Source organism: Portunus trituberculatus, chromosome 47 (genome assembly GCF_017591435.1).
Source record: "Portunus trituberculatus isolate SZX2019 chromosome 47, ASM1759143v1, whole genome shotgun sequence".
Lineage (NCBI taxonomy): Eukaryota > Metazoa > Arthropoda > Malacostraca > Decapoda > Portunidae > Portunus > Portunus trituberculatus.
Window position 1 is genome coordinate 6,432,560 of NC_059301.1, and position 12,500 is coordinate 6,445,059.

At 41.2% G+C, this 12,500-nt stretch overlaps 1 protein-coding gene across 2 annotated transcripts in view; it reads left to right on the forward strand.

The window, feature by feature from the left end:
* LOC123520869 overlaps window positions 1-12,500 on the forward strand; it is a 20,727-nt gene that overhangs the window by 8,013 nt on the left and 214 nt on the right. For both annotated transcript variants that reach the window (XM_045245013.1, XM_045283517.1), the window contains exons 2-8: window positions 4,292-4,455; window positions 4,871-4,936; window positions 5,578-5,670; window positions 6,029-6,195; window positions 6,911-7,057; window positions 9,533-9,682; window positions 10,626-12,500. The exon at window positions 10,626-12,500 is cut by the window's right edge and continues 214 nt beyond it. In XM_045245013.1, the coding sequence (XP_045100948.1) occupies window positions 4,293-4,455; window positions 4,871-4,936; window positions 5,578-5,670; window positions 6,029-6,195; window positions 6,911-7,057; window positions 9,533-9,682; window positions 10,626-10,643 (804 nt within the window). In that variant the 5' untranslated portion in view covers window position 4,292 and the 3' untranslated portion in view covers window positions 10,644-12,500. The remainder of the gene's footprint in view (window positions 1-4,291; window positions 4,456-4,870; window positions 4,937-5,577; window positions 5,671-6,028; window positions 6,196-6,910; window positions 7,058-9,532; window positions 9,683-10,625) is intronic.

The following is a 12,500-nucleotide window of genomic DNA, read 5'->3' on the forward strand; positions in this document are numbered from 1 at the left end:
ACATATGTAATAATGATTTAGAACCGAATATTTACTGTCTGTGTATACAAGAGAGTTAATATTTCTGTTTAGCTAATTGCAGTTTTATTACTAGAGAAAAGTGTGATACCTTCATATAATGTTTTTTTTTTTTTTTATGGCTAATCGTCCTCGGCAATAGTGTACATGAATCTTTTAAAAACCACCTCAAGGATACATGAGTTGAGGAAAATTTGTGACTGCTGCTGTAGAGTATGAATGTTTTGGCTGCTGCGTGGCGGAAAAATTCATTGCCTGGTATGTGAGATGACTGTGACAAGAAGAGGCAGCCTCAGGGGAAGACCAAGGCTGCTGGCCCCTTGGTGACTGTCCGCCCTCTCCCTCTCCACACCCTCCCTTCTGCCTGCCTGCCTCCTCCCTCTCCCACCATTTGCTCTTGTGACGGGAAGGCAAGCGCAAATGTTCGTCAGGAAATGATTTGTGTTTCTTTATCTCTCTCTCTCTCTCTCTCTCTCTCTCTCTCTCTCTCTCTCTCTCTCTCATGACTAATAAAAAAAATACGTAATTAATTAAGATGCTTGAATTATGAAAGTATTTTCCTACTTTTAACTATCTTAAACACTATGTGCTCTACTCTGATGAAACAGCGTGCTAACTAACACACACACACACACACACACACACACACACACACACACACACACACACACACACACACACACACACACACACACAGAGAGAGAGAGAGAGAGAGAGAGAGAGAGAGAGAGAGAGAGAGAGAGAGAGAGAGAGAGAGAGAGAGAGAGAGAGAGAGACGTCATCCCGGGCGTTGCATTAGAATTAGCCGCACTAGTGTCGGCCCTCATTTCATTCATCCCGGGCTGTGCATGGCGTCATTCCCATGTTCGTATATAAACAAGTGTGACTACTGCAGTGCTGAGTGACTGACTTGTTGTTTGCATCCTTCTTCCCATGACAGCACAAGATAGCGCTCCAATCATCCCCTAACTAAAGTCTCTTGAGAGATTTGTGGGAGTTCCGCTTTGAAATTACAAAAACAAAGGAAACAAAATAGAATTCAAAAGTTATGTGGACAGACTGTAGCGGCAAAGCGACTGAAGAAAATTAAGCTATATGTGGAATTGCATAATTAACGAATAAAAGTATGAACAAGATAACTTGTCGTTCATAATGAAATACTTTCTAAAACTTTTAAATAAAACTAAATCATATAATAGGAAATGTACAAATCATATGAACATGCATCAAAAGACAAAAGTTGCCAGTTCTCCTGTCCTCATGAATATTTCGACGTGGTTAGAGAGCATTACTAACAACACCTATTTCTCAGTCAAATGGCACTTTGTCTTATATATATATATATATATATATATATATATATATATATATATATATATATATATATATATATATATATACGAAATTGTGAATGCTACATAAGAAAATCATTACGAGAGGTTTAATGTCGTTGGTTGTGGTTCAGAAGCATCCCTCCGTTCCCTCACAACAGGCGGCAAGTGTGATCCACATTCTTTTTTCCTTTTTCTCCCTCATGGAAGCCACGAAACTAGGGAAATACTGAAACCTGAATCAGAATAATATATTCCCTCAAAACACACTAATGAAGGGATGAGAAGACCTTACTTCCACGTCGTTGTATTTTGAAGTAGTTTTGGCGGGAAGTAGGCCCTCACTTCCACGTCGTTGTGTTTAGAAATAATTTAGGCGAGAAAAACAGCAGTTGGTAGTCCTGCTAAACATTTAGGCATTTAACAATAATAATGACATTTAGTGATCGCAAAAGACATACAGACCAACAGAAAATAGTTTTGAAATCACTCTCATAAGTGAAGTATTTGTTTCCCAAGAGACTGTGAATGCACTTCTTAACTTCTAAAAACAAGATTATGGGCTTAGAATATTGGCTCTATATAAATGCTTTATTAACGTACGGCTGTTATACGTGACCGATTTATGAGTACAGATGTTGCTGTAGTGATTGTCGTGAAGAGTAAGAAGGGCGATTAGAAAACTAATACATCAATACTTTAAGACTGTTTGATAAGGAATGATGACAGAGATGTTTGTATTCCAAGGCCACTCATTTGGATCCTTCCCCTGTCGCTTGCTGAAAGTACAGTACATTGGCAGGATCGCACGCGTCTCATTGTAACAAAACGCAATTGTGTTTTTCTGGTTGCTGAAACCATTTAGCTGTTACGAATATATGACGCGTAAAATACTGAAGAACACAATGTTAGTTACTTGAACACACACACACACACACACACACACACACACACACACACACACACACACACACACACACACACTTTTCATCTATCATCTACCAGACTGAAATGAACACACCTCTGTAGCAATTGTTTCTGTTACCAGTAAGTCAATAGTACGCTTAGTGCCTAGTGTTGCTCAAAATGTGACACCTCTTGTATCTGTGTCCTTAATTTTACAGAGAAGCGTGAATGGATGCAAATGAATGAATGAATGTATGGTTCATTGCTGAGCCCGTATTAATCATGCTCAGAAATATTCTAGAATTACGAAGAAACATTAAAGGTTAATTCACAAGGATAAACTACTGCCAAGAGAACACTTTGATTTTATATAAAAAAAATAAATAAATAAAATAATAATAATAATAATAATAATAATAATAATAATAATAATAATAATAATAATAACAATAATAATAATAATGCTCCTATAAAAGCCGCTACTATAAGGCATTTCTACTGCTATAAATAGCTTTTACTTGGAGAGTAAAAGTTGCTTCCAGCAGCAAGTTATACGAGCAGAGTCGAAGATAGAAACACTTCCAGGAGTGCTGTTAATATCACTCTTCAGTCAGTGACTCAGTATTAATACACTACATTGACTATCACGTATGTTCTGTATGCCAAGGTGCTTCTTGTATTTTTGTTCATATCCACGTAAGTCTTCACGCATTAAAGATGTGAATTTGGTTCACAGTAGTTATTACAATTTACGACCCATCTAGAGTGGCTGGTGGGAGGAAGGAGTGGACGAGTAGATAATAAGCAAGTCTGTCCTTATCTCATAGTGTGTAGTGGTTCAAAGAAAACGATTAGTGCATAACTATAACTATATCTTTCGTGTATCGACCCAAGTGTCTTCACCCCTCCTTCAACTATTTTTTCACTAACTTCCTTAGATCTAATTTTCAATTTGTAGACCACCACCTCTCCTCTACTAAACCTCATCATCTTTCCCTTAATGAAACACGGGTGTCTCAGACAACTAATGGTAACTCTTTTATGTTTCCTCCTATTTTCTACATCACTCATTTACAACTGATTACGACTACTAAGTCACTCTCAAGCTGAATTTATATACCTCTCACTTAAATCCTCTGTGTATATGAAAAAAATATTACTTCAACTTCCAAAGTGAAGCATACATTCCAACACTCGATCCATTCTCTATTTTTGGAATTTCTCCTTTCTTGGAATCTTCTCCATTCTTGGAACCTTCATTGTTCACCACCAGCTTTGACTTTTCTCTCCTTTCACTAACCATCCTGGTGAACTAGCCTTTCACTTTGCTATCCTCCATGACCTAGATCAACTGGTGCAACACCCTACTTGTATTCCTGACCGTCTTGGAGATACCTACGCCCAACTGATCTTTTCCTATTATTTCTGAGCATGTCATCCTATCTTCTCCGTTGCACTCCTCCGATCACAATCCCCTATCTGTATCTTGTCCTATCAATCTAATCCCTCCTCAGGACCCCACAAAAAGGCAGGAATATTCCCTTGGAGTAGTACCTAAGAAGTTATAACAAAGGGGAAATGAGCAAAGTTATTAAGATCACTAGCCAGTATAGAACCGGAAATAATGGGTTCACTTTTAAAAAATTCAAGTTTGAGAAAAAGATAGGAAGGAATTCATGCTCAATCAGAATGGTAGAGGACTAGAACAGACTAAGTAATCAGGTCGTTCATGCTGAGTCAATGGAGAGCTTTAAAAGAAAACATGTATATAGATGGTGCTGGTACGTGGAAATAAGTAGGTAGTACATAAGAGGAGGTACATAAAGAGACTGCCACTTGTAGGCCTGATGACTTCTTATAGTTTCCCTTATGCCTTATGTTCACACACACACACTCACACACACACACACACACACACACACACACACACACACACACACACAAAGAACCTAAATATAATCCTTTCCACATAGTATATATTAATAGATGCCACATTTCTTTTTTTCCATCCCCCTCCTCCTCTCAATGTGCTTCAGAATGGCCACCAACAGGCCACACAACCACCCCGCCCACCGCCGCACTGTCCACCCCACGCCAATCCCCTCCACCTCGGAGACAGAGCCGCTCTTACCTAGGGAGAGCCCGCCCCCTAGGTACTCCTCCATCGAGCCCTCCTGGGAAGTGCCTCTCGACAACCCTGGTGAGTAGTAGTAGTAGTAGTAGTAGTAGTAGTAGTAGTAGTAGTAGTAGTAGTAGTAGTAGTAGTAGTAGTAGCCTTGAAGACCCCTTAGTGTACGGGCAATATCTGAGTTTTAACTTTCATCTATTGTATTAGAAATCTGATTATTTAATCATTTGTGTGTGTGTGTGTGTGTGTGTGTGTGTGTGTGTGTGTGTGTGTGTGTGTGTGTGTGTGTGTGTGTGTGTGTGTGTGTAGTTGAGGTTTCTTTCATAACATCACCAATCTCTGAGCAACTGATATGAAGAACAATTACTATCCGTGTATCCTAACGTTACTTTGCCAGCAATGATCACATCCACGCATACCGTGCCTCAAGACCCTAACATGCTCCACCAATCTATTAACTTGTTTCACAATACCTTTTCCCTTACAGGACACACTGACAACCTGGCGAGCGCTCATGTTCCACGCGCCCCCCAGATCCCTGTGGCTTGTCCGGGTAAGTGCAAGTGTTACGGGGAATTAAAGAAAACAAAGAAAATGCAATGAAAGATAGAGAGGGGATAGCTGGAAGACAAAGAAGAAGTACAGTAAGAGGAGAAACATTGATATTGCCGGTATAGATGAGGAAGGAGAGGAAGGGATAAGAAGAAATAGAGGCGATATATAGACATGGAAATAATAGCTGAGACTGAGGAAGGAGGAGGAAAAAGGGAAACACATCAAAAGTTTTCAGTAAAGATGATAATTTTAGAAGACACTTAAGAACACTTCGGCATTAACTTAAGGAATGTCGCCCAGGATGCGGAGAGCTGCTTACTATAGCGTGCATGTCATGGTCAGAAGTTAATTGAGTATACTACCTCGTTCACTTCCACTGTGCTCGCATGGTGCTCTCCCTCTATTTTGAGTTCTCTGATCAGCTGGCAATTATAAATCCTTATAACACCTGACAAATGATCTTCCGAGGAATTCAAGGTTCATTCAGCTATGAAAGCATTGGAAGGGAGTGAGAGAGAGAGATAACTCGATGTGTGGTCATGTATGTGCGTACCAGGAGGCCATTACATCGGCTGTGTGCCTCATGGTGTCCACTAATCGTTACATTCCGTGTGTACTAATAGAGCATGACGCCTCCAGGGTGGTGGTCGTGGGTGCCGGGGCCAGCCCAGATGTTCCCCCCAGGACTGGAGCACCTGGCGAATGTTCAGAGTCTGCACATCAGAAGGAAAGGTAGGTATACTCATTCGTGTGTGTGTGTGTGTGTGTGTGTGTGTGTGTGTGTGTGTGTGTGTGTGTGTGTGTGTGTGTGTGTGTGTGTGTGTGTGTGTGTGTGTGTGTGTGTGTGTGTGTGTGTGTGTGTGTGTGTATATATATATATATATATATATATATATATATATATATATATATATATATATATATATATATATATATATATATATATATATAAACTTTAACGACTACCATGATACTCTAACCATATCAATTTCCTTAGCCCTCGTGTCTTGGTGTACGCTATGGATGCGGTGTTTTATGTTCATAATAGTGACACTCTACTGATGTACTCCTCGGCCCTGTGCGGCGGCAGGGCGGCGGTACTGCGTGTGGCGCGCCGGTGAGGTGATCTACACGGTGCGCAGGATGAAGGACGCAGGCGGCATGATACTGTACCGCGTGCAGAACAACGCCAACCTGGATGTGCTGCTGCTGAACTTCACCAAGGAGACTGAGGGGCTCTGTTCTCCCCCTGTCATGGTGAGCACAACGCCAGGACGCTGCATGGACAACACTCGCATGTTTCCTGTTCGATTTCCAGATTTCATCTTTCGTCACTAGTTATTGCACTTATTGTCATCATTCTCTATTCTTCTAGATAATGCATCTGTTCTGTATCATTTGCACCTTTCAATACTCGCAGCTAACGACTCAAAATATTGTAAATACCTGTTTCTTTACATCTCTGTCTCATCCCTCTGCTTCAACATGAAAGGCATATAATAGTACTTTCTTTTCAGATTGTACACTTTATCGTTCCTTTCTTTCAACACGATGATGTGCCAAAACAAACATTCATTCCCTTCATCTCTCTTCAACGTGCATCAGAAATCACACTCTTTGTACCTCTCCCCGCAGCCGGCACTCTCATAATTCCTCTTCTCCCTTCAGCACCCTTAGGTACACACATGCTTCTCTTTGAAAATTTCAAGTCCTCTTCTTTTAAACACTAATTCATACATTTCGTACCTTCCTACTATACTTTTCTCCTCCGTCCTTCTTTAAGCAAAAGGACCCAAACACTTCTCACTTCCTATTTAACAAGCTATCTTTCTTTCTTCCCATACCGAGTCTCGTCCTTCCTACACTAACACACACATCATTCCTGCGTCCTTATTTGTCTCGTCCATCCCTCCCATTCAAGCCTATCAATCCACGCTTTTCAGACCTCCCTAATCAGTCCCACCTTCTACAGCACGCGGAGGTGTCGTTCCCCCCTGGCAATGTCATGGGAGTGGTGCAAGGAAGTGTCTATGAGTTCACCGCACACAACCCGTCCGGAGACCTGCTCTTCCTTCTTCACAGGGAGAACCCGACGTGTTTCAAGAAACCGGGATACGTGGTAAGACAAAAGATGATGTTAACCCCTTCAGTCCCATGACGCGTTTCCATATCTGTTCTGTTTACTATTTGGTGATTTTATACAGCTTCAGAAACTCATGTGAGGATTGAAATAGTGAAGATTCTGGCCATTAATCTTCTGACCTCCATAAACCCTTCGTAATGTCAATAAAATTATCTAACCGTACACAAATCTCAAGGTAAAAATGTGTCCCAGTATTGAAGGGGTTAAGATAGAGTGAGAGAGCGAACGAGTCAGCAAGTGAAAGGTGAAAGTTGATAGGGATTAGGAAAGTGAGGTATTTCAGTGTAGAGTGAGTGAGTGAGTGAGTGAGTGAGTGAGTGAGTGAGTGAGTGAGTGAGTGAGTGGGTAGAGAAGCTTACAGGAGCTAAAAGAGAAGTAGATATTTCATTTGTAGAGTGAGTAAGATACAAGTTGGTAGGAGTTAGAAACGAGAGCGGGTTTATGGAATGAAGAGTGTCAGAGGTCTCAGTGCGGTGTACAGATGAAGGAGGATGAACGGCTGACTGAGGTGCAATTGCATGGTTAGGGAATGTACCTCAGGTAGTTCAGTAACTGGTGTCACAAGCCTGAATGTGGTGTAAATGAGAAAGATGAATGGCTAGGGTATAATTACGTGATAAAGGGAATGGGTTATTGAATGGTGGGAGGGAATGCTAGGACGAATGAGGGGCAATGATGAAGAGAGTGAGTGGCATGAGGGTGGTGAGCGAAGAGAATGAAAAGAAAGGAATGAGTGCTATATACAGAGTCAAAGAGATCTACAAGAGTCAAATTCTAGTTTAGTGTGTGATCTAGAAAATCCATTTATCAATGTGATTTAAACAGGACATTCAATACAAATCAATAGTTATGAAATAAAGAAGCAGTGAAACATACTTAAAGGCAGAGCCAATATTTGAATTACTAATATTATTACCAATACATTACAGCGCCAGTGAAAAGGTTGTAAGTGCGTCTTTCAAATGAAATATGGATATTGTACAAATTGTAACTCTATTTCATCACACAAATACCGAGCTTTGTTGGATCTTTTATCACAGAGGAATTGTACAGGTGGATATATTATAATATAAATTACATATATACTTTACAAGCTAAGGTAATGATAGCGACTTTGATGTTATGATAAATAAATGAGTAAATAAATAACGATGATTACCATGCGCGTGCAGAAGATAACGATGCGATTCCAGTTTTCACGATAAAGATACGATTCCACGATAACAATACGATTCCACGATAACGATGTGAGTTTCCACGATAACGATGCAAGTTTCCACGATAACGATGTGAGTTTCCACGATAACGATGCAAGTTTCCACGATAACGATCCGAGTTTCCACGATAACGATGCGATTCCACGATAACAATGCGATTCCACGATAACAATGCGAGTTTCCACGATAACAATGCGATTTCACGATGACGATACGATTTTCCACGATAACGATACAATTTCTCAAGATAACAATGTGATTCCAGTTTCCACGATAACGATACAATTCCACGATAATGATGTGAGCCTTCGCAATAACAATGCGATTCCAGTTTCCACGATAACGATGTGGGCGTGGTGATGGCTACACGCCATTGAAGTCCTCTCATCTACACAGGCACCAGGACGAACCCTTCCTCCCCAAGGGTCCACCCCAGCAGTCCCGTGGGTGTGAGGGCAGTGATGATGCAACCTCACACGGCTCGCCATGAGCAATGACCCGCCACACACCACTCTCCATCCACTGTCATGACGTGAGCCCTCTCACCCCTAAAGGACCCCCGTACAGCCAGTGTCTGGTGCATGGTGCACAGCGTGCCCTCGTTCATGGCGAGTTGTTCAGCCTGGTGTCATTATAAGCAATTTGCAATTTGCTGATTACTGAAACAAGGCGAAGCAGCTTTGCTCCGGAGTTTTTGAATGTATATTTTATGTTTGCTGCCCGTGAATGTGAACATGTTCGTATGTGACTGTATAGAAACAGTAGTGCCTAGTTAATGAGGAACTGTCCCAGATTAGATACATATCTGGATAGGGAAGACGAGTGGACGTAAACTTGCTTGTCACATACAAGAACTGTCACCCATAGAACTGTTGTGAGCATATGAGTGAGCAGATGTTCAACGACGATGCAATATTGGTTGTATGAAAGAAAAATATAAGTATCAGAGAGAAATTATTAGACAAATCTATTGAATTAATACTTGAATGTATTAATGACTGTATAAATGGTAAGAAATTTCCAAGGTTATGTTCTGTACCGTCAGTAACAGCAGGTAACAAACGGACAAACGGACAAACGGACAAGTCACAATTTAAACCACAAGAGAAAAAATAAATAAAAAGGAATCCGATCTCTTTGTAACATACTTAGATTGCATGATAAGGTGGGAGTGAGAGAGAGTGAGTGAGCGACTGAATGACTGACTAATCACTAATCCCTTCCATTACTCAAGGTGGAGACACGGGAGATGCAGCCCCTTGGCAAAATAGAGCGGGTGCGGATCCCTGGGTGCTGCACCAGCCGAAGAGTCATGGAGGTCAGCTTCCCCGGTGACCTTGACCTGCGATGGAAGGCTCTGCTGCTGGCCGGCGCGATAATCATTGTGAGTGAGTCGGGGAGTGAGTGAGAGAATGAGACTAATTGAAGGAGCATTTGAGTGATCGAGTGAATGAGTTAGTATTTGATTTATAGTGAGTGAGTGCGAGTGAGTGAGTGAGTGAAAATTGATTGATTAAGTGAGTGAGTGTGATTGAATGAGTGAGAGAATGAGTGACAGAGTGAGTGAGTGAGTGAGTGTGTCATTGAGTGAAGAATAGAATGAATGAGTTAGTGAGTGAGCGAGATATTGATTGATTTTTAGACCCTATACAATAATGTCATAGAAGAGAAGACGAGGAGAGAAGAAGAAATAAAGAATAAAGAGGAAAGGATGGAAGAAGAAAACTAGTAAAATTCAGAGGAAAAGGAAGAAATAGAAATGAGGAGAGGCAAAAGTAAAAAAGAAATAAAAGTTGAATAAAGGAAAGGAAAGAGAGCAAATAAGAAGGAGACAAACTTAAGAGTAAGTGATAAAAGGGAAAATGAGGTAGGAAAGCGGAGACAGAAAAAAGAAAGAATTGAAAGGAAAAGGAGAAAGTTAATGGAAGAGAAGGAAAATAAAGAAAAACTAAAGGGAAAGATGGAGGGGAGGGCATTACAGATGAAGTAAAGAATAAGTAGGAAAAGAAATTGGGGAAGAGAAAAGGAAAAGGAAAAGATCAGGAGAGAGAATAATAATAATAAAGGGAAGAATAAAAGTAGAAAACAAGAAAAGGACAACAACGACATCAATAATCATCAAATTTCAATCGCTTTGGCTTTTCAACTCCTTTATTTAGCGATCTTAATCAAGGAATAACACCAGACATTAAGTAACTAGCTAAACAACACATACTTTATACAGTAAACTGATACACACTGCATGAAAACAAGCCAATACTTAATATACAATAATACAAGAACTCGACTATGCAATGTATGGACTAATTCTTTTTTTTTTTTTTCAGAGATACGAGAGTTGGTGAGGAACATACCGTTACTTATATGAGAAGTGTGAAGTTTGTGAGAAGGGAAAAAGGACAGAGGGACGGGGGAGGAGGTGGACGCCAGAGCGGGATATTGCTAAAAAGATGGAGCCGAGAAGGAAGCGCAGTCTGTCAAGCAAGTCGGCATGTGAAGATCTGAGGCAGGTACTGGGATGACACGATGGACAACAGGAAGCAACAAGACCATATGGAGCCAACCTGTGTTAGAAAAAGTGCCACCATTTCCCCGAGAACCTTACTATATACTTCGGGTCGAACTCGCAACCCAAAATCAGTGAATCGAGTACCGCACCACGAAACCCCTGGAGAGCTGCGATGGAATGTGACTGAAGAGAAAAGGCGCAACTGCAAACACCGATGCAGCAGTAGAATGAGAAGACAAATCACAAAGACTTAAAACAATAATAAAAGGACTATGATAAATATGTAAAGTGAAAATAAAGTAATAAAGAGAACTTCACGATGACGTAAGTTAACATTAGAAGACGTGGGTATTGTTGCTGCGAAACACTGAGCGAAGCAGCAAGTGAGGCGATTACCTGGTCGAAGCGATGTTGTGTTTGTACCTGTTGTCATGTACGTAGCTGTCCGCTGTTTGTTTAAAAAAAAGCATGATAAATGTGAACATTTCATAGGGCCAATTTTCCCCCTTGGCTAAAAGATCAGCCAAATACAGGGATAAAATAGATCCTATAGTGTTCACAAGCTACGGGCAGGACACCGGGCTTCGTGACTGTCTGGGAGGTGAACTGTATGGCCACTGCTAATGTATGTCACGATGGAATGATTACCACATTTTTTAAAGGATAGGTTAGGTTTATAATAATCATCTAAATTCCGATGAGCACTGGATGGCACGACACCAGCCACAATCCCCACGGTGGTGGTCTTGTGCCGCCTTGCAACACTTCCATACCTGTCTGTGAGATGGTGATGGCAGAGTGTTGGCCAGTTTCTCAGCATGTTCGCCTGTCTGTATGATATGTTTCAACTTTATCTATCATATACGTATGTATCATATCACTATTATCACATATCACAATACCATGATATAATAGGTCATGCTTGTTATACGTATGTACGTAGTATCATAGAGGAATCTTTGATCACATTATGTACTGTAATTTTGTGCTGCCTTGTAGCCTTGGTGCGCGCGCGCACGCACGCACGCACGCACGCACACACACACACACACACACACACACACACACACACACACACACACACACACACACACACATTTACACATTGAAACGATAAGATAAGTCAGTAGCTCTCCGGTAAACTGCATTCCTCCTCCAGCAGCCCCTACAGCTGCTGGCATTCAGACCAAACTAAGAAACTAAACTATTTTTTTTTCTACTTTTTTTGTTTCCCACACAAGACTCCCATTTTCCTAACTAGCACCCTGATAATATCACAACTACCATGGAATGTGACAATATCATAACTGCCTCCTCATCTAACGACAGACTATTAGTGACATCCCCGCACCAAACCTACGCTCCCCAAATCCTCTGCTCGCTCCCCCTCCCCCGGACACTCTACTCCCTCACAAGTTCCCTGTCAGGCCCGCCCGAATGCAGTGTACTGAAATTCCTGAAGCAGCCACGAAATGCAGTTGGAATCATAAGCATCAACACCATCATCATTGCCATCATTCAACATAGTAATTCCACAGCAAGACGAGACTCTCATGAATGTTAAGGGGACAAAAACAAGGGAAGGAGCAATGACGTCCCTTGTCTCGACAGATACAGCGGAGCGGTCAAGCCACCGCTGCTAAGCCTGCTGCCGCCACACTCCTAATAAACATACATTAAACATTAAAGGCAG